The 22,459-nt window shown below is 41.1% G+C and overlaps 1 protein-coding gene across 4 annotated transcripts in view; it reads right to left on the bottom strand.

Moving 5' to 3' along the window:
• The window catches only part of XPNPEP3 (X-prolyl aminopeptidase 3), a 33,428-nt gene extending 11,062 nt beyond the window's left edge, over nt 1–22,366 (bottom strand). The window contains exons 1-9 of one of the 4 annotated variants that reach the window (XM_048502005.1): nt 22,180–22,366; nt 21,764–21,832; nt 18,839–18,955; nt 13,754–14,152; nt 12,226–12,428; nt 10,681–10,743; nt 6,424–6,537; nt 3,580–3,665; nt 2,897–3,080 (exon numbers count right to left, since the gene is read on the bottom strand). In XM_048502005.1, coding sequence (XP_048357962.1) covers nt 2,897–3,080; nt 3,580–3,665; nt 6,424–6,537; nt 10,681–10,743; nt 12,226–12,428; nt 13,754–14,152; nt 18,839–18,955; nt 21,764–21,824 — 1,227 coding nt within the window. In that variant the 5' untranslated portion in view covers nt 21,825–21,832; nt 22,180–22,366. Of the gene's footprint in view, nt 1–2,896; nt 3,081–3,579; nt 3,666–6,423; nt 6,538–10,680; nt 10,744–12,225; nt 12,429–13,753; nt 14,153–18,838; nt 18,956–20,096; nt 20,893–21,763; nt 22,157–22,179 lie in introns of those variants that run through there. The other 3 variants (XM_048502004.1, XM_048502003.1, XM_048502006.1) reach the window with 3 other exon arrangements.
• Nucleotides 22,367–22,459: the final 93 nt, after the last annotated feature.

The following is a 22,459-nucleotide window of genomic DNA, read 5'->3' as shown; positions in this document are numbered from 1 at the left end:
CGCACTTGGAGTACTGTGTCCAGTTCTGGTCGCCGCATCTCAAAAAGGATATTGAGGAGATAGAAAAAGTGCAGAGAAGGGCAACAAGGATGATTGAGGGACTGGAGCACCTTCCCTATGAGGAGAGGCTGCAGCGTTTGGGACTCTTTAGTTTGGAGAGGAGGCGGCTGAGGGGGGATATGATTGAAGTCTACAAACTTATGCATGGGGTAGAAAATGTTGACAGAGAGAAATTTTTCTCTCTTTCTCACAATACTAGAACCAGGGGGCATACATTGAAAATGCTGGGGGGAAGAATTAGAACTAATAAAAGGAAACACTTCTTCACGCAACGTGTGATTGGTGTTTGGAATATGCTGCCAAAGGAGGTGGTGATGGCCACTAACCTGGATAGCTTTAAAAGGGGCTTGGACAGATTTATGGAGGAGAAGTCGATTTATGGCTACCAATCTTGATCCTCCTTGATCTGAGATTGCAAATGCCTTAACAGACCAGGTGATCGGGAGCAACAGCCGCAGAAGGCCATTGCGTTCACATCGTACATGTGAGCTCCCAAAGGCACCTGGTGGGCCACTGCGAGTAGCAGAGAGCTGGACTAGATGGACTTTGGTCTGATCCAGCTGGCTTGTTCTTATGTTCTTATGTTCTAAAGCCCAGCCTCCATTTCAAGACAGAGCTTACCTCCAGCCTACTAAATGGATAGTTACTTGCTATGCTTATGAATTTCTCAGAGACCAGACCATGATATGCAGACAGCAATCTGATGGATCACTTGCATGAATCAGTGTGGCAATTTTTACTCTCAGGATTCCAAGACCTAGTTCACGCAATAACTTCTTGAAGAAGGATTTGTGTGGGGTCAAGCGTCCACCAACCAGCACAGGGGGTGGTGGGGATCAATTCTAGCACCCACCTTCTCCCATACAAGGAAGCAAGGACACAGGCTCCTGCCTTCTTTAACAGACCAATCCTCCCAACATCATCTCCAACCCGTAAGCCCTGTGTTGTTTCAAGGCCACTCACAAAATAACCAGGACAACCATTTTGAGGTGAATATAAGGTGGATGTAGGACCGTGGTGGCAGGGCCATGCTGGCAGGGGCTGATGGGAATTGTAGTCCATAACATCTGGAGTGCCAGAGGTTCGCCACCACTGATGTACGAGCTCTGGCTCATATGTGACCCTGGTCTCTCTCTGTGAGACTAGAATTAGGAGGTCAATAAGTAGTCCTGCCTCCTATATTAATATTAATTTTCTCCTTTTAGGAGCCAATACAGACCTCAGTAAGTTGGATACTTCACATACCATCATTTATGGCAGTCATGTATCCATAAACATTATTGGTAGTGCACAAGTCACACAAACATAATGGATTTTTTTTGCTCTTGCAGTCCATGCTTACAGTTGCTCACTAACATTAGTAATTGTGAGCACTAAACCAAAAGAGTAGTTATTCCAAACTAATTAATCCTAGAGTAAATTTATTTGTGTTCTGAATGCCCTTGGAACACGGGGGCTTGGGGGGCTCTGGTTATCATGGGGCCCTTTGGAACTATCCAAGTTAGGTTAGTTAATTTTCATACGGTGTTTGAGTTGGATCTGGGTGATTTAAGGCTTTGTTTTTAAAATATCCCCTCTTTAAATCTGTCTGGGGGCCCTGGCTTGGAATGCTTCCATGGGAATAAGGAAGCATTTCTTGGTGGCACTAACAGTACACATGACATTTTTTCCACGGTTCCTCTCTTCTGCTTTGAGAATGCCTTGCACATTTCATTGTCAGGAGCTGGAATAAAGGACAGGAAGGCCAAATTGTGAGCCCCATTTCTCTGTGATACATATACACCCCTTCTGCCTTCATTGATACATGTGTGTACATGCACAACTCACAGGTAACCTTCCTCTATCCTGCTAATCTCACAGGGAAGTAAATCTGCTCCTCATGCTACCCATACCCATCTGCAGAATTTCTCTGGGAACACCACCACTCATCCCTTGATGTTTGATAAAGAAATAGCCACCATGTCCAAAGAAGCATTTAGACTGCCCAGTCTGTTCTCCACGCAAGGATAAATGACTTATAACAGGATCCCAATTGGACAACGTCTCAGTTCTAGCATAACAGTTAATCATGGTTTGCATTTGCCAACTAAAACAGAATTTTATGCTATCCTTACAGATCATTGGCTTGTTTTCATTTATAAAGGACAGATTTGGCAAAAATTGGGATCATATGATTTTTAAAAGATGGCCTTCTTCATTTCCCAACACGGAAACAAACTGAACTTAAAAACGACTGCTACACTGTGCAAAGTCTGACCCGCTCCACTCCCTCAAATATTCCGGGGACTGGTTATAATAAAGTGGGAATAATCTGGTCTGTAGTGTTATCTGAAATTCCACCTCCCAAAGAAAAGATTACATTGCTGTTACATTCAGCAATACACAGCTCATACAGAATTACAGTGAACACAAACAGATCCTAAAGCATGAGAACAAAATTCCACCCACCCACCCAAATACACACACACAACTGCCACAAAATGAAGCCTTTTGCTCCGGACAGTCTGGCAAGATCTGTTTAAGGATTTATCTGACAAGTTAGGACAACCCTTCCCCTCCAATTCTCCACCCCACTAAATTGATACTTCATTCAAACAGCTGCATGCCTAAGTGGTCTGCCATCTGCTGAGTGAAAGTGGTACTGCAGCTACCGCTTGGTTTTCACTGAATTCATTTCGCTTGGATCTGCAACCATGTTTAAAAGACTGTAGACAACCATACAGGTACAGGGCTAGAATTTCACAAGTGGAATGGTCAATTTTCCTGTCTCTGTGTGCTATTTTTTCTCCAGTGGAGAAACAGAAGCTGACCAAGAAGCTAAAAACATGCCAAGTACCTTGAAGAGGTGGTTTTCAGTAGTGCTGTTCTGCAGGATCCCCAGATCTTTCAGCTTCTGTCCAATCAGGGTCAGCATTAAACTGTATATGTTCTCTAGGCTCACACCTGGAGAGCAAAGTCTCAAGCAGGATTTCTGCACTTCTAGTACAGCCTGGTACAGCTCCGCCTGAGGACCTGTGAATCTGAAATGCAAGGTAAGTGAAAGCCACAACATTTAAGCAGAAGGGAAAGCAATTCATTAAAAGGTCCTTTCTGGCCATTTTGGCTTGATTGCACTTTGGAATGCAAGCGCAGGATCATTTGTCTGAATGTTTCCACTGTCTCAAAAACATTCCGTGCATAAACAGATTAGTAATTGTTAGCAAAAATGCTAAAACTACCAGTTTCCAAAATCCACTTTTTAAAGAGGTGTGCCTGTGGGTATTCAACTAAGTGATACGCTCCTTTGCATTCTGATAGAATGTGCTTAGGATGGCATGGTTAAAAAGCCTTGGAAATGCAGTGAAACAGAAAAGTGGCAATGAAAAGGGTAAAAAGAGTCACTTTGAAACAAAGCAAATGAACCACAGATTTATTGAAATCACACTTGACCTACCCCTCCCTCTTACTTGCTGCCCCACATCAGTGAAGGCAACACAGTTTCATCAACCTCTGATTTTCCCTGCTGGGGACAGAGCATACCTGCCATTAATGGGCCACGTGCGCGTGATGTCACTGACGTAACAGGAGGACTCGCATCCGCCGTCTAGTAAAACCATCTCTCCATCCTGGAGCAAAGAAAAGTGACCAGACAATATCGCTTGATATTCAAGAGCCCAAGATAGAAAATAAAGATTTTTTTTCTCCAACCTGAATATATACTGCCTAGTGGAGAAAGGTTAATGAAGCTTTCTCATTGGGCTTAAAACGACAAATTTCAACTTTGGGACTGCCTTGTCCTACAAATGTATCATTTCCCCTTGTCATGCCAAAACATGTCTAACATACCCTTCTAAGTCCACTAAAGTCAATGGGATCAGAAGGATGCTTAGGACTGTACAACAACTTTAGTACGCGTTAAAGGACTTCACTCATAGAGGCTGCGTTCAAACATCACGAACAAACTCCACTCTGGTTTATCCTCAAGCTTGCACAATTCTGTTATTGTTGTTGCTGTTATCATTCTTAAACTTATTATAATATCCGCCCCCAAAGGGCTCTGGACGGTGTACAAAAATGAAACACCTTAAAAACCTCAATAATTACAAGTGAACAATTTAAAAACATGAACAATCAAACACAGCACAATTAATTCTGCCCTTTTCCATATATGTCATCCGAATATAGTGTAATGCTCCTTAGTATTATAACATTTCTTTCATGTACCAGCATGAGAAATAACTAAGATTGCTTATTACACATTTAATTTATTACGCATCCTATTTGTGCTCATTATAGTGGTTAAGATGGAATCCTATTTTGGGGGGGGAGCAGCTTAAATCTGCAGACTGCTTGTAGCATAAAGCCCAATTTTCAGAGTTAAGTGAATAACCATGAACAAATTAATGTGTTCACAAACACTTCTTAAACGTTTTGCTGTTGCAGGAATTTAAAAAGAACAATCTGTTGGAGGTCCCACCTTCTGCCCTGGTCTCCAGGCACCTGCTTCACCCATACCACTTTAAATCTGTCTATGATCTACAAGATAGTTGAGCTCAACTGGATAGTGTGCATACAAAAGACTCAGCTGTTCTGGTGAACCTCAGAATCCATTGTGGAACAGCTGTGAACCGAGTTCTTAAGTTCCAGAAAAGAACAGTAGGGAGAAATTAATTTGTTTCAAGATTCAATTTCCACCAATAGTCTGCCACCCAAGAAAGAGTACACCTGCTTTTTTGCAACAAGGAGGCTCAAGTGCTTCAGCTGTTCAATATTGTTTTTGTATCCTCCCTCCCTCCAAAATGAACAGGAGAGATCCCCTTCCCCCACAGATACCTCCCCGTTTCTACTGATTATTAGTCAGCTGTTAAAATACTTCATGATTTTGAAGACTGACAGGCATCAAATGGCTGCATTCCCCACCCATGCAGGCCTACCTTTGGTCAAAGTTTACTGTAGCTTATTTTCTCTTGTTTTGCTGTTAGTTTAAATTCATAAAATTTCTGCATAACTGCCTCCCAGTTTTATCCCCCGGTGCTCTGCTACTTCTGTTCTTGCTTTGCTTTGGGTTTTTTGGTTCTGGACTCCCAAAGTTGAGTTCTCTCCTTTGGGTCACTCATTTCCCGCCCTGTGTTTGCTGATGTTGTTGTGTTGCTTCTCCTTTTAAGTTTGACCCTTCAGTTTCCCACTCCAAATCCAACCTGTTTGGAGCTTTTCCTTTTCCTTAGTAGTGGTTTGTTTCTGTTACTGGTGGTTTCTGTTTGCTTTTGTGATAGGTCGTGTTGTGGGCCTATGGGTCTTCCCACTTTACTTCAGAGGGGGGTTTGGGGGTTGTTTGTCCATGCTCAGGTGGAGTAGCCTTGCTGTGGTTATCTTTTTGGATTCTTAGTATTTGAGGTGAGCCACAGTTTTCAAAATTTTAGATTTAACTGGGGACTAATTGTGAAATGGCTTGATAGGGTTAATTAGAGTTGTTCATTTAAATCAGTGCTCTAGAGTTTCAATATCCTACTTTTGGGGGATATTGAACCAAACCTCACCAAACCTGGGTGGCATCATCAAGAGAGTCGCCTGATGATACCCTGCAGGTTTGGTGCCGCTAGCTTAAAAAATATGCCACCTACCAGCCAAAAACCATAAAAACACCAAAAATATCTAAAAATTCAAACAGACTTGATTTTTTTTAGAAAATCCAAGAATATTCAGGTTTATCAAATCAGATATTCAGATTTTTGGGTTTTAACAATAATTTTAAAGCCAAATTGAATTTTAGCGAATTTTTTCAGTATTGCTCAAGTTTAGTCTTTACATACAGAAATACATTTCTCTATCTCCACCCCCAAAGGATCATGTTCAATGGATCATGTATTCTAGATATTATTTGCTCTAGCAAAGTCCTTTGGTGCTTTTTAACAGCAGGCGGGGACAAGGCAATTTTGGAATACCAGTTTCTTAACAATAATCCAGTTATCTGTATTCAAAATTGTCAAATACAGCTGGTTCGGGTGTCAAATTAAAAATGATAATGAGCAGATTTGCTGCTAAGTGGTGGTACTAGAACAAAATGACATACAAATTCTCTAAAGCTAGCCCATTGTTAGGAATTAAATACACACAAGGGAAGAGATCAAAAGATTATGCAATGCCACTTTATAGTACAGCCTTTACTGAGGCATGTTCCTGCAGAAATATGTCCTTCCAAAGCCAGAAGATGGTATAAGTATCTTTTTCAGCAGGTGGGGTGGAGGGAGGGGGGGGGTCACATCTATACAGGTTGCACAAAACAGCAAGCTCTTAATAAAAAAAATCAAAACAGTTTCACAAGATTCTTATAGGGATTTAGCATCAACAGATCATAGTAAGAAATTGTAGTATTCATTTGGTTACCTTGATGAGCTGGTTGTTTTTCACATAATGCAACGTGTTGGATCTATTGCCACCAGCAACCACAGGAGGATAAGCCAAAATGTCAGCACCATGAGCTCGACACTCAAATTCAAACTAGAGGCAGACATTAGGGAAGCTGTTAATTCTGATACAGAAATACAGAAATTCTGCAACTTTCTAGCTTCGATACAGGATAGCTGCCTTGACTTAAATACAGAGGACAGAATATTGGATTTCTGCTTAGGTTTAAATCCCTATTCAGACATTAACTCCCTGGTAGGTTTCAGGCCTGCCTCAACCTAACACACCTCACTGGTTGTAAAGAAAAACAGAGTGACCCCGTACAGGTTGTTCTAAGTTCTGTGGAAGAAAAATATAACTGAGATAAATAAGGTAAGTAAAATAATCACTATAAAGAGATGAACCCAAGGAGTCTGATTTGATCTACTATGAGACAGCAAAGGGATAGAGGAAGCTGGACAAAGAAAAACTGGTGGAACTCATAATTTAAGTCAATCCTCTTGTGCATTGCATTTATGTGATTCCACACTGATTTTGATTTGAGTCTATTTCTACTGCCCAGGTATTGGGTTCTTAAGAGCACAATCCTAAGCAGGTCTGTTCAAGTCTATTTAATGGGGTTTATTCCAGGAAGATGCTCTTGGGGGGGAGGGGGGGCTCAGATTTTGCACCGGGCTCCATTTTACATCAGTAAATAAAAGTCTATAAAGCAACAGATCTGAATTGTAGAAGTATTTTTTAACTGTTTAGGGTATACAGTGCAGATTCATAGTAGCCTTTAGGCATTCATAGGATTAGTATAGTGTTGTTTTCTAAATATTCAGCCTACACACTTTTTAATATGAATCTGCCATCAGAGAATAACAAATGTTATGTTGCTCCGCTGCACAGATTATGCATCTTTCCCAAAACAATGGCTTTAAAAAGGATGCCTTTGAAAAATTATTGGAAATTTCAACTGGAGCTCATTATTTCCCTGCTATTACATCCGCACTGGCTTCCAGTGTTTCAAAGTTGAGTTTTAATTTTTAAGGTCCTAGGGCCTAACTAGTCTGGGGCTTGGGTACTTTCAATGGGTGACTTCTCCCGCATGAGTCTACCAGCCACTTAGATCATCTGAGAAGATCCTAATTTTATAAGTTTCACTGGGTGGTTAAATACCACAGGGCTTTCCCAGTGGTTGCCCCAACTATGGTCCCCAAGGGCATACTTTCCTGTTATGCCCTGTCTCACAGAAATATAGAACCTCAATTTTTAATTAATCCATCGCCACTTCCTGGACCTTCTTTGACTCGGCTCAGGTCCTAGCAGTAGGCTCCAGGCCAGGGACGTAGGTATAGAATTTTTTATGGGGATGGTTCAGGGGGCAGGGCCATGCCCCCACTCGCCCCAGGGGCTTGGCCACACCTCCCCAAGCCCTGCCCCCCCAAACTCCCCAAGCCTTGCCTCAGTGCTTATAAAAGTAGCTCTCCGAGGCCAGGGACAGCAGACTCCCCTGCCTCGCCCCCCTGGCACTCCCTTCTGCCCTCCCCTCCAGGCAGAGGGATAGCTAGGGAAAATGGACCCCAGTGCAAAATCTGAGTTTTGCGCCCCCCCCCCCCCACATTGGCGGCTGCTATGATGCTGGAATCCACCCCCAACAGCATCATTTTCAATGGTGTTTAAACTACTTTTAAATCCACCATAAAGGGAGAATTGGGGGTCCCCAGTTAAAACAACATTGAAAGCAATGCTGTTTGAGGGTGGATTATCCCCCACCCTGAAACAGCATCACTTTCAATGTTTAAACTGGAGACCTCACATTCTTCCTTTAAATCCATGCCGAAGGGGGTGGATTTAGAAGGAGAATCTGGGGAAATTTGTGGGTTGCCTGCTGTCAGGGGTGCAACTGTTAAGCACCAAACTGTCAGGGTATCTTTAGAAGACTCTCCTGATGATATCACTCAGGTTTGGTGAAGTTTGGTTCAGGGGGTCCAAAGTTATGGACCCTCAAAGGTGTAGCCCCCATCTCCTATTAGCTCCCATTGGAAACAATGAGGGATGGGGGCGCCCTCTTTGGGAGTCCATAACTTTGGACCCCCTGAACCAAACCTCACCAAACCTGGGTGGTATCATCAGGAGAGTCTTCCAACAAATTCCTGAAATGTTGGTGCTGCTAGCTTAAAAACCGCGCCTCCTGCAAGCCAAAAACTGAAAAAACACTTTAAAAATACAAAACCCGCACAAACGGGGGGTGGGGGTGGGTGGGTGGAGCTTCATACATGTAATGGGGGGTGGGTTTAAACCCAGGAACCCCCCCCCTTACCTACATCCTTGCACCAGGCCTCCCAAGCCTCTTCACCACCAAAAAGAACAAGTTGCCTACCACTCCACCAGGTCTGGCAAGCCAAGGAGATGGAGACACCCCCCTCCCCCTTCCTGGCAGTTAACAAATGAAATCCATGCAAGTGTGCATCTGGGGAGCAAGGGGTAGGGCTGGACTGCAAGCTAGGGCAGTGTTTTTTCAATAGAGGAGAAAAATCTTAGCCCCGGTCCAATTAAAACAATGGGGAGAGGAGGGAAGGAGGATGAGGTAGGGAGAGACTGCTGCCTTTGTGCAAACATACACCATGGTGGCTCATCTCCAGACCAAGGAAGGCAGCTTCCAGGCAGGATGCAGCCACTGATGTGCAAGGAAAAGAAGTGAGCAGAACACCCCTTTAATGAACTCCTGGTTTCCACTGGCCAGCCATGGCGCTTGCCGTGCCCGGCTGCCACTGCTGCAAAACACAGTGCCCCGCACCTCACCCGAGCTGCGCTAATGACACACGCTGTGGTGCTGGCAGGTGCTAGCCAGGCAGGCCAAAAACAAGATGGACAACAAGCAAGCTGTAGTCAAAATAATCCAGAGTCAGGGCAGGCAGCAAGCAAAGGCATGATCCAAACAGTCCAGAGTCAGGGAGGCAAAGGCATGGTCAAGGCAATCCAGAGTCAAGGCACAGGCAGCAGGTCAGGAAGGCACGGAGTCAGAGGAAGAAGACCAGGCCTGTGGAGCTTACCAGGAAGTGCACTCATTGCACTCAGGCACAGCCAAGCTCAAGACAGGGTTCACATGGGAGATCCTGGCTAATGAGGCTAGGATCCTGCAAGGACTCAGTCCTCCTCAGATGCAGATGCCTCCATTTTGCAGAGCTTTCTGCCATACCTAGCAGCAGTACAAGCACTTCTCCTTTTAATCTGTAACTGTAGCCTCCGCCTTTGTCTACTTTCTGCAGCTGGCTCGCTACTTGGCTCTTGTGGGATTCCTGATGCCTCTCTTAGGTGGATTTTGCATGGGCCAAAAACAGCGGTGTGAAAACAGTGTAAACCCTTTTACACCGTTTTAAACCCTTTTTCACCGTTTTCACAGCACTGTTGTTGGCCCATGCAGAATCTGCCTAAGAGAGGCATTAGGCTCTGCCTTGGCTTGCAGGGAAGGGCTTGGAGCTGGCTCTTCTGCCTGCATTTCCTTACAAGGAGCCAACTCTGGTTCCAGTGTCTTCAGGCTCTATGTCAGAGTTTTCATTGTCCAGGGACTGGCTGATGACACACACAGACACACACACACAGCGGTAAAGGGGCTCCTCTGTCCCAGCAGCACTCACACCCTGCTTGCCCACTTTACTGGGTGAAAATAAAAAATGACTGAGCTAGAAGTTGGGGTGCATAGAGCAGTCCTTTGGGGGGGGGGTCTTGCAATTGTTAAAGCATGTTGCAGTCACGGTCTTGTTGTTTGGTTGGGAAGAAGCTGGGAAAAGGAGAAAAGGAACCAGCCCTTCCAAGCCCCCTCCAACCCCCCCCTTCCTCCAAGGGAATACTTTTTATGCAGAAACACGGTACTTCTGCCGAACAACTGCCGACCGCATTTTTATCTTTCTGTGAGATAAGATATTGTCTTCTAGAAGACAGTATTTCAAGTGGGTTTTTAATTTATGTCCATTTGTTTGCTGCTTCATTACTGGCTCACACTATCATACCAGCTCAGCTATTTGGGAAGACATGGTTTGGGGGGAGGTTTGTGTGCATATGATCTGATGCTTGAAGACAAACATCATTATTGATTCAGTTTTTTTAAATTCCTTTTCCTGACATCTGACACTTTTAATTTGACAACTACAACTTGATATGGAATATCCACATGCAAGAGCAGAATACAAATATATTGATAAATAATAAATGATCATCGGTACTTCTTGCACAGCCCAACAAGATATGTACCTTTGCATACAGAAATGCTTCATCAACTGGAGCTTTGCTGGCAAACATGGTCTCCACGAATGCCTGTGAAAAAGCAGCAACAAAAACTTCTGGTAAAGAATTGTTGCGAAACTGAGGAATGAGGTTTTGTTTATGTACACTATGCAAGTCAAAATATTCAAGATAAAGAGGCAAAGGATTCAAATATTCAAGTTAAAGATGAGCATTATTTTCTATCCTTACAATATTCTGCATCAGAAAAATCAGAATTTATTGGCAATGTATCTGTATATTTTTTTCAAGGACTGATTCAAAATCTTTCATATCTGATGATTTTTGAACAAAACAACAGAAGAGTAAGTTGCAACACAAAAGATAAGTATCTGCCCTACAGCAAGCCAGAATGGTGTGGATATTTCCTGGGTGGGCTTTATGCCTGCATATACGAGTGCTTTGTAGTGTGAAGGCAGGGGGACACAGGATGTTGGCAATGTGGAAGAGATGGAGGGAAACAGAGCTGAACTGACAGTGAAGCAACTTGGGGTGCATGGCTTCTTTCTGTTTCTGGCACCTAATGTAAAGTAATAGATCTGCCACCTTGGAGGAATCCCTCTTTATTTTCTCTTGTACTCTGTTTATTTGAAAAGTATACAAATGCAAGTCTCCAGTACTCTCATCCAAAGGAAACTAATCCCAGTAGCATTATACCATGGAACATCTCACTATGTAGGGAAGTAGGAAGTATTTAATAAAAGCAGGAAACCAAGTGTCTACTAACATTACACTTTCTGGGTGTGTTGAAAATGTACTGTTAAATATGAAAATACTGATCTATGTTGGTAATTACCCCTCCGTTATACCACTTGCAGCTTCAAATGAAACCATTCATCCATTCATTAATAAAGTTCACAATTCTGGAGAAGCCATGATATTGCCACACGAAAAAATCACAAAGGAAATAACTCACTTTCTCTTTATCACTACAAATAACCATAGTCAAAGGTGCTATCTCTGAAAAATCTAAGTTCTTAAAAAAAGATACTAGCTGCGAATTCAACAATGTACTCTCATAGATTTGTGCTACCCAGTTCTGTCACAACAAATAATGCCTTTAGTGGGTGTTTAGAACCTTTCTAATCTAAAATAAGCCATAGGAGGTAATTACATTTCACATGCAAGGATACAATTGCCATTCACTGTGAAATTAAGTACTTTGCTATCAAGTCACATCTGACTAATAGTGACCCCTGCTGGGGTTTTCAAGGAAGAGATGTTCAGAGATAGTTTGCCATTGCTTGCCTCTGTATCGTGACCCTTTCATATCTTGGAAGCCCCCCATCCAAATACTTGCCAGGGACAACCCTGCTTAGCTTCTGAGATCTGACAGGATGAATATTAGGTACATTCAGTCCCTTTTGATTTATCTTTTGTTGCATTCATTCATATAAGATTACTTTTACAGTGTTAGCCACAGGCCATAACAATGACCACTGCCTGCCATTTATTTTCAAAAGGCTCCAAACTACCTTTTCTGAAAATCGCAAATAAGCTGTAATTATTCAATACCTGTGACGTCACCTTTCCAGCAATCCTCATCCTCTCAATCTCTGCAGCAGATTTTACTAGCCGTAGGTTTTGCACTAGGGGTCGGATAGCTCGGATACGGTTCTTGCTTCTAGCTTTGACCTCTGCCAGGTGCATAAGATAGTCAGAATGGAGCTGTGTATGGACTGGCTTAGCAAAATCATACCAAACCACTACAGATTCATCTGCGAAACAGAACAGAAATACTAATTAATTTTCATAGCAAAATGTATTTTTCAGGAATTCAGAGACTTGGGTGCAGTGATCCAACAGACCTTTGCTGTTTCCCCTCCTTCTAGCAAGCCCTTCTGATTTCAAGGAAGTTGATTTGCGAAGTCATGGGGCACACACGTGGACAAATAGCTATGTGAGTCAAGGGATGAACTGAAGGTGAAGATGAAATTGCCCCTCCTCCCTCTTCTGTCAGTAGAGCTACACATACTGCTGGGTGGGGAGATTTCTCCTCTTTCCCTCTTCTGATTGCAGCCCTTCTAACTGCATGTGGGTCATACAAAAATCCTAAGGGAACATGGCAACGATCCATGCTCCTTCAGTCATATGATCCAATCCAGAATGTGCAAGTTACTCCATAATTATACAGACTGAGAGTTTGAATGAGCAATTGAAAAAAAAAATCACTTCCCCAAACTTCTGATAACATTTCAGATTTATGGAGTATTAGCAAAATCCTTAAAAGACAAGAAAGAGTTAATTCTCGGACAATCTTATTTTGCCTTTCCAGTACTGATTATATTTTAAATCAAGGCAACTATTACTAAAAGTATTCTTTCTGTCCCATTAATATACCAGCTCCTGAAAAAGGAATCTTCATGTATACGCTAAGTATAAACTAAGAAAAAACTGTTTCACAATAGTTAAAACATACAAAGAGATTAATCCGATTCCAAAGTAAAAATGCATTTTCTGCTTTAATGTATAAGTCGTTGGATCAGATACTGTAGAGCAGGGGTGTCCAACTCTTGGGCTTCAGATGTTCATGGACTACAATCCCCATCAGCTCCTGCTGGTATGGCTGATGGGAATTGTAGTCCATGAACATCTGAAGCCCCAGAAGTGGACACCTCTGCTGTAGAGTAAGGTTTTTAACATACCAGAAGTTCCTCTAACAGGATGTTGGCCAATTTGTCTTACAAACATATAATATGGGTATGGCGCTCCTCTTTAATGGTCACTCCTCAGAAAGAGGGATTCTGTGAAACTACAGATAATAACTTAAATATTCTCCTTGGAACAAATGGATATTTCTGCAGTAGTAATTGCTGTTATTTCTCTATTACTTAAGCAAAGATCGCTGCCCCACAAGTTATCATGTGGGCAAAAGAGCACCTGAAGTGTTAACTATATATGTTTTCTCAAGTATTTCTTGACTAATGAGTGAAGAAATTGCAACTATGGAATTAAGAAATGAGTTCTGTAGCTCTAGAGTCAATAGCCAAAAGATCCTGTCAAACCCCATGTTACTTCATATCTCTTATCTTCTCTGTCTTACCTTTCAATTTAGCCACCAGGTGTCTAAACTCCTCAATAGTATATCCTTCATCCACACCTGTGAGAGCTACTGCCCCATCAGTACCAGATCGTGGTCCATCCCATAGCTCTCTACTTGGGTCCCGCCGGGGGACAAACAGCAGAGCTTTGTGGGATGGCAGCGGTTTGCCAGGCAGGCTCTGCAGAACTAAGATGCTGTCAGGCTCCTGGAACCCACATAGATACAGGAAGTTAGTGTCCTGATGGAAGGTGTATGGAATATCATTGCTCATGTAGTAGGTGGGATTGGATAGCAGAATCACTGTGTGGTCCATCCCAGGCACCTCTTGCTGTATCCGAGCCATCAACTTGTGTCTACGAAGGGAGTATTCTGTTTGCGATAACCCCGGTGTAACTTCCCCTGTGAACAAAAAAATTTTTTTTTAATACAATCCCGTTTTTAGGAAATGCTGGTGAATTTGATCTGTACACTTTTATACATTTATACTCACGTTTCCTTTCTTAAGATGCAGACTACTGTTCAATTCACACACCCCTTTTTTCTGTTCCTCCTCATTCTTATTTCCTGCCCCTATCTCTTGACATTCCCAGTTCATTCCACTGTCATATGGAGGAGGAAAAATTCACTATAGATCAACTAATGTGCACTATTGACACTTAGGCAAATAACTTGTTGAACAAACTTCCATCTCCTTCAGGAGTTCCAGAAGCAGACTAAACTGAGATAGGAATATTAATATTCCAACTGTGAAAACAGGAGATTATGTGAAAGAAGAAAGAGAAGTAAACTTTAACCCACTAGAAATGCTAAACTTTTATGGCTTCTGGACATTGAACAGAAGGCAGCAGTGCTGTCTGCACCCTTAGCGACATCAATAGGATATTTGCCCAAGGAAAACTTGTCCAAGAAACAGTAAATTTCAAGCAAAGAATGAGAAAGAGAACTAACTGCAGTGTTATAAGCTATGTACCGAAAGACTCCATGGAAACATTCTCTATCTGGGAACTGCAGATTAATCTTTCAATCCCATTTTATCTGCAAAGAATGTGAAGTTCAGAAAACAAGAATACTTCAACCAAGGTGAACTGAAAATAAAGAATGTGCTAACAGCAAAACAGGTATGTACTTGGCATAATTTAAATGCAGTCCTGCATTACATTAAGCATTCATAAATCTTACTGATGTAAATGAGACTTAATTCTCAATTGACTGATGTGAGAACCACATATTTAGTAAGCTGTACTTACTGGGAAGTGAATGCCATTGAAAATTAATACTTCCAAATAGATTTGCTAACTGTCTGGAGAAAAAAAAAGTCTTGTCTCTTTAACAGAAGCTTAATTGGATGTTATTTTCCCCATGCTACAAAAAACCTTGGCTATCCATTTTCATACATTAAACCTCTATTAAAGGGACATTTTTCTCCAAGCCAGGTGGCAAGCCTACTTCCAGATAAATATGATTGCTGTTACAGTATCATCTTAAGCACTTCTAAGTTCATTGACTTAATTTGCCACTGCCAGTGTTTTAAGCCAAATACTTCAATTGTATATTGTTATACTCTAATTTCAAATTTCTCCTTCTTTCTTTTTGAATGAGAATTTTTATTTATTTTACACATCTAAATAGCACATGCATAGAACGATAAAGAAAAGATCCTGATCTAGTCCCCCCTCCCCCCTATAATTCTAAATGAAAAAAAAAACCTATGCAAACACCTGTACATGTATATGGTGACTTTCAGCTACCTCACTAAGGGTCGTAGCATAACTCTAACTCCATGCTTATAATTAATATATACATTTTTTCACTTTTAGTCCTTCTTATAAAGGTGTCTTAATCCAGTAGGTTGTTTTCATTTAAGTCTCGAATTCTGCCATTCTCTGTTTGTATATGTTTTCAATAAGTAGTCCGCAAAGGATTTCCAGTCTTTCAGAAAATTGTCCGTATTCTTGTCTCTTATAACTGCAGTCAACCTTGCCATCTCTGCATACTTTGTGACTTTCAAGATCCAGTCTTGTTTTGTTGGAATTTTGTTGTCCCTTCATTTGTATGCATATAAAATCCTTGCTGCAGTTGTCATATACATTAAAAGTGTTCTACATTGATTAGGAATACTTTCTCCCATCAACCCCAACAGAAATGCCTCAGGTGTTTTTTTTTCAATTGTTATTTTCAAAATCTTTTGCATTTCTTTTAAAATCGTATCCCAAAACAATTTTGCTTGTTTACATGTCCACCATATATGAAACAAGAACCATCCCGTTGTTGACATTTCCAGCATTTTTGTCTGGTATTCCCTTATCCATTTTAGACAATTTCAAGTTATAACAATTTCTCCTTCTTTCTAACACATTATGAGAGATGGTAAATATTTAACAATAAAGCATCAGAAAAACAGCAAAGACACAGCTATAATTTATTTTGAAGTATTTGGAGATAAAGATGTTTTTTATATAAAGATATATTTTGAAGCATTTGGAGATAAAGATGTGGCTAAAGCAAACAAACTATAATATTGTTTGATTTTCAGAGATCAATCTCATCGCCTATTCTCACCTTTTTCAAAAATCTATTGTATTACTAAATTAGATATTACATGTACACATAAACGCATGAATATGATTTCTGGTCAAGGAAAGTCAGAATTTTTTACCAAAGGAGGAAAAACTTTGAATATTAGGGCTAACTTTGAGCTAAATCTGATAAATTGTATTCAAGTACTTGTTTGGGAAGGGGAATTCTTTATATTTTTTCTGGCCTTTTCACTATATAATTGAGCAGTGTGTTCCTAATGATGAACCAGAAAAAGCGAAGGACTCTGGGAGATGTAGTCCAGAGGGTACCATTTCTCATGTAGAGGGCTGACGGGACTACAACTCCCAAACTCCTTCTCACTCAGCTGGTAACACTTCTTAAAGCTCTTGGGTCATCACAAAGATGTCCTATTCCTTGCCTGAGCAAATTATTGAATAAGTCAGCAGTGAGCACAGAACTAGCGGCCAGGATTGAACAGGCCACCAACCCCCAGGTTGTTTAAGGAAGAGGGGAAAGGCCTCACTGCAGCCAGAATGGCTCTGGCTGGGGTGGTGAAAGTGGTGCTGTAGGGGGAAAAGCCTCACCACACCCACTCAAAGAGCTCCAGTCTAGCTACCAAGAATTGGGCTGGGTGGAAGAGAGAAAGAGAGACTTGGAATAGAAGCAGAAAGAGAGTGAGTGCTGAGGAGAGGCAGGAAGAGAGTACCAGGGTAGGTAGGTTGAAAGACAGAACAAAAACTGGGACAAGGTGGTAGAAACATAGAGAATGGAGAGTTGGGGTGGGATAAGAGAAAGAGAGGACTGGAATAAATGGGCAGAAAGAGAGTTGGGGTAGTGGAGCAGAAAGACAGAGAAAAAGAGTCCCACAGAGGAAAGTGGAATGAACTGGGAAAGTCCGTGGAACAAATGATGGTCTCCTTCAATGGAGATACATCTACAGTGCTTGAGCAATGTTATACATTTGTATATCTAGAACAGTGATGGTGAACCTTTTCGAGACCGAGCGCCCAAACTGCAACCCAAAACCCACTTATTTATCGCAAAGTGCCAACACGGAAATTTAACCTGAATACTGAGGTTTTAGTTAAGGAAAAACGATTGGCTCAGAGGCACGCATTATTTGAGAGTAAGCTTGGTGGTAGTTGGTGGCTTTGCTTTGAAGCAACCGTGCAACGCTTTGAATGGGTGAATCACGACCCTAGGAGGGTTTACTCAGAAGCAAGCCCCCCCCACATGACAAACTCCGTGCGTGTGTGCCTACAGAGAGCACTCTGAGTGCCACCTCTGGCACCCATGCCATAGGTTTGCCACCACTGATCTAGAAGATAGGTAATTGACATTTTCATAAGTGCAGATAAAAATTGAATGATATTTACATAGAATTGGAATAATCCAAGCAACCCTTAATAAATCAAGATGATTAGCAATTTCCAGTGATTGTGGTCCAGATAATTTTATTATAGTAGCAGCTGTGTTTTAAAGCCCTTATGGAGTGCGTTGGAAGGATACCTAAAATCAGGGAAGATTTTTTTTAACAACACACTCATACTATTTTTTATTATCGATTACATTGTAAAACCATCCTTGAGAGACTGGTGGAAATTTAAGAACTCTAGAGAGTTAGGCATGTTAGATTACCACACCCTTTAAGGTACAAGTTGATTTTCCTCTGTGCTCTCCAACACAATGCAATATACCTTGTCCTGAGAAACTGGGCATTTGAATCTCTGTTTGCAATATGTCTCTCCCCAGTCCCCAAAACCCCACATACACTTCTGTTGTTTGTAGCTCTGGGTATAAATCTCTTTGACACCTGAATGTAACCCGTCATGCTTCTACCAAAGTGGGCTCTGGCTCATGAAAGTTTATACAGTCAATAAATGTTAGCTATTAAAATGCCACCACAAAACTCTTTGTTACTGTGTATGCTGGAAATATGACAATACAAGATAATAAAATAATACATAAATAAATGCCATTCACACTATTTAGCAATCTCAGTGAATTCACTGGGACTCACAAATGAAGGTGCATAGGAAAAGGCAGTATGTTTGAAAAAGGAGGCAAGCGTTGTAAGAAATGGAAATGATTATGAATAAAGATGTTTATGAATAAAGACGTTTAGGGAAATGATCACTGCTTTTGGTAGAAAGCCAGGAAGAATAACAATACAAAGAAATAAAAACTCCAGGTAGAAACATGGCTCACAGTGCAATCCTAAACAATGGTACGCCCGTCTAAGCCCATTAAATTAAACAGAATATAGCAGAATAATGTAATTCAGTTAAGAATAGCCCTGTAATTGAACTAGGCCTAATTTACAAATGTACATGAACTGATCAAACCCATATATAAACTGTTGCAATTGCTGTAGCATTTTTCCAGCTGCTACAGTCACAGAAATGGCTGCAGACTATGATTGTTTGTTCATATGCCACTTTTGCACACAGCATGCCTTTATCATATCCTTAGGAAACACTACCTTCCCAAATTATTTCTTCATATAGAAAGTGCCCTGGTTAGCAATTACTGTCTAAGAATCCTCACCTGGTTTTAGTAAGTGTGGGTGTGTGAAGGGACTGGGTTGACCAAGGTACCGATTTGGAATCTTCCTCTGATGAACAGGCTCAATTGATAGTTTGCGAAGGAAACAGAACTTGCAGCCTAAAAAAAAACCAACCCACGTGAATTGTATCAGGCTCAGAGATCTCTTCATTTCTTTAAAAAGCAACATTCCCAAGGCACCATGCTTCTAAAGATAAATCTCTACTGCTTCAGCTGGTCACAATAAAAGGTAACACCAAATATCAATATTTTGGCATTAACAAAACAAAGCACGTATTCTTTATAGAAAAAGTTATGGAGAAGATATAAAATCTTGACATTATTGTTAAATAGGGTATACTAAGCAGCAGAAGAAATCTCTCTGACACTGGGAAAGGACAAAATGGTTTAAAGGTGTTCTTGCTCCGACAATACTTGTTAACATAAATACACAATTTCCCATCTCGCTAGATGACTAGAATATTTTCTACCAGTAGAACTGAAATAATCAATCAACAGAATGGAAGATTGCATGTGTTTTGTGCTTATCCTGCTATGCAGTATTTCAAAGCCACATTAATAGTGCCATCCAGAGAGCAAAGTCCCACTGAACAAAATAGAACTTACTTCCAAGGGATATACTTAGAGTTGGTTCCATTTACATTTATTAAGAAGGTAAGAAAGGTTGTGACGGTAGATTAGAAACACCATAAGAAGGAAAAGAGGAATACAATAACAATTGATTGAATCCAGCAGAGAGATTTCTGTGAATGGAAGAAGGTCCAATTTTTGCTGATCCCATGCCCTTCTGCTACAGACCTCCAACTCCCTCCTCCAATCTATTCCTGGGTGACTCTTTTCATACAGGAGAAACATGGTGGGGGTTGGCTCCAGAAGGAAGGGGGAAGTAGGAACTACAGGTATCAGAGGTGCTACTTTAGTGGGACTTATTCCCTAAGCCCCACTGAAGCCACTGAACCGTGGTGCCTAGGATTGCAGGTTTACAGACTGGTGCTCTATGTACTTAAGTAAATAAGCAAATCCCACAGAATTCAAGTATATGTGAGATCACAACAGTCAGCTAAGATTCAGCACATAGTTAAGCATATTCAGCTACTTTGAAATCAACAAGATGAGAGCTGCAATCCAAGAGTATATCCCTTTCAGTTCAGTAGGTTTTATTTCTTAGCAAACATGTATAATAATAAACTGCACATGTAACTATAAATAGGTATGGCATCTTAGATATTCGTGCACTTACAGCTTGTTTCAACACATGAACGTTCAGGCACAAATCCTACCAAGATAAATAGTACTTCCAAAAGCTTCTGGGATTCAGACTTGCAAACTAATTCTAGGAATGGTTATTCAGAAATAAGTTCCACTGAATCAAGTGGGGCAGCTTCCAGGTTTAGTGTCTATCAGGCTGCAGCCTGATGCAGCCTGATGTTACAGAATGTTATGTCAGGATCATTCTAAACAGACTTTCACTTGATAAACCTTCAAATAGTTTTGTCTTTGTATTCTACCTCAAAAAATAATTAAAGTACATCAAAATGTTTTTTAATTTTTCTTTTCAAAATCCACTTTCTACATTTTGAAGTAGAACATGACAATTTTACTTTTATTTATTTTTAACTCCACTTTTCTCTGCAGCAGGAGCCCCAAATGGCTTACAATATCTTTCTTCATTCCTCCATTTCCCTCTTCACTCCTCACAACAGGCCAGTTTGGTTAGGCCGAGTGTGTGTAACTGGCCCAAGGTCGCCCAGAAAGTTTCCCTGGCAGAATTTGGGATTCAAACCAGTACCCAGATCCTAGGCAAGTATTCTGGCTACTACAGCTTGCTGTGAAAGTGTAACAAATATGATAAAAATTATATTTAACACTGAGAAAAAATATAAGAAATCTTACTACTGGATTTCATTAAAAACTTCTCCCTTGGACAGCTGATGCAAGAGCATGATGTTATTACCACAACCTATGGTTGACAATGCATATTAAGGTACAGAAACCTTTACATGACTGGTTAATTTTTTTAACAGACTAAAGAACTGACAAAAGCAGCTGTAATATATTTTCGTTTATCTGAAAGATCTGAGGGACAATCAAAATCATTAGATAATCATAAATTTGATTATAGATAAGGGCTATTTACATATATTTTTGTGTAATAGACATAATGGAAAAAGTATAACCTAAATAAATCTAAATATCTTTAAGATTAATTAATGTAAATGTAAAATGTTGAAACTCTACCATGCCATTTAAGTCAATGGAATTTAAATGTGGTTAGCTTTTACTGTCTCATGGTCACAGTAAACTGAGATTTCAGTCAGGTTCAAAATAAATGAGATTTTGATAATAGAAATTCTGCAGTATTTTGGGGTTCATCTTAAAATTTTATTTGGCAAAATGAGAACTAATCTTTGAAAACAAAGCTTTACACATTTAAAAGCAGAAGAACTTTGAGAATTACTCATCATTCTAAATCTTTCTTTTTGCCTTCAATACAAATTTCCAATTACAGTGATAGGGTTTTCTGGTAATTCTATAGCTTATCATAACAACCTGGTATATTTCAAGTGGGTTAATGATCCAGTTACCGATCCTAAATAAAAAAATTATGTTGAAGTTGCCATACCAGCCTGTTGCAACAAAAGTAACAAGTTGTGTGTGGTACTTAAACACTAACAGATATAGTAAAGCATAAGCCTTGAAAGCTTATGTCCACTTTTGGAAGATCTGTTAAGACTTTATGATACCACAAAACTCCTTTTTGGTTTTGCACTGAGTAAAGTCATCCGTGGTGGAGACAGAAAGACAAACAAGAACCTACAGAGTACACACAATGCGGAAGCAACTGCCTGACACGAGTATAGCCTATCGGGACTAAGGACATTCATCTTTAGAAGGAAAGTCTCTGACCTGAGAAGCTGCACATGCCCCTTACAGCTGGGAAAAGCCTCTGTGATGGGAACCACACCATGGTTGAGCCTGCAAGGACAACACCTACCATTATAGGGCGACCTCAGAAGAAAAAACCCCCAGCTTCCCCTAACCCTCTCTGCTTTTTCCCAAACCCACACTCTCCAACATGACCAACTTCTCAGTTTAGGCTACACTCGAAAGGATCCCGCATGTTTAAAGGTCCTCGTCAGTATAGTCGCAGTTCGATGACGTCACTACGACCGTTTCCAAGGAGCTGTTTGTCTTGTCTCTCTCGTCTTCCGGGACATGGACGTTATTTAGCTGTCTAAATAAAACGCCAGTTTACATACATAAGAACAATCTCACTGTCCTCTGTCACGCGCAATGAATAGCCTTCCAATGGATCAATCCACCTTTTCCTGCAGCGAGTAAAACAAACAAAATGTCGTCATCCAGTGTTGTGGGAGAGACGGGTGTATGTAGAAAGGCAACATTAAGGACGACTGAACTTTCGTTTCTAGAAGATTCTGGTCTCTCATGCTGGGAGGCGTGAGGGGGAGGGGTGGCCGACGGGGTGGGCTGTCGGAGGGGAAAGGGGGTGGGCGCGGCCTCGAGCGTGAGGAGTGGAGGGCGCGTTAGGAAAGGGAGCGAAGGCTGCTAGAGGGGGTGGGGAAACGTTATTGCGTGACGGCG

Source organism: Sphaerodactylus townsendi, linkage group LG06 (genome assembly GCF_021028975.2).
Source record: "Sphaerodactylus townsendi isolate TG3544 linkage group LG06, MPM_Stown_v2.3, whole genome shotgun sequence".
In the NCBI taxonomy this organism is placed as follows: domain Eukaryota; kingdom Metazoa; phylum Chordata; class Lepidosauria; order Squamata; family Sphaerodactylidae; genus Sphaerodactylus; species Sphaerodactylus townsendi.
Note: the sequence above shows the minus strand (reverse complement) of the source record. Positions and strands in the feature narration are given on the sequence as shown.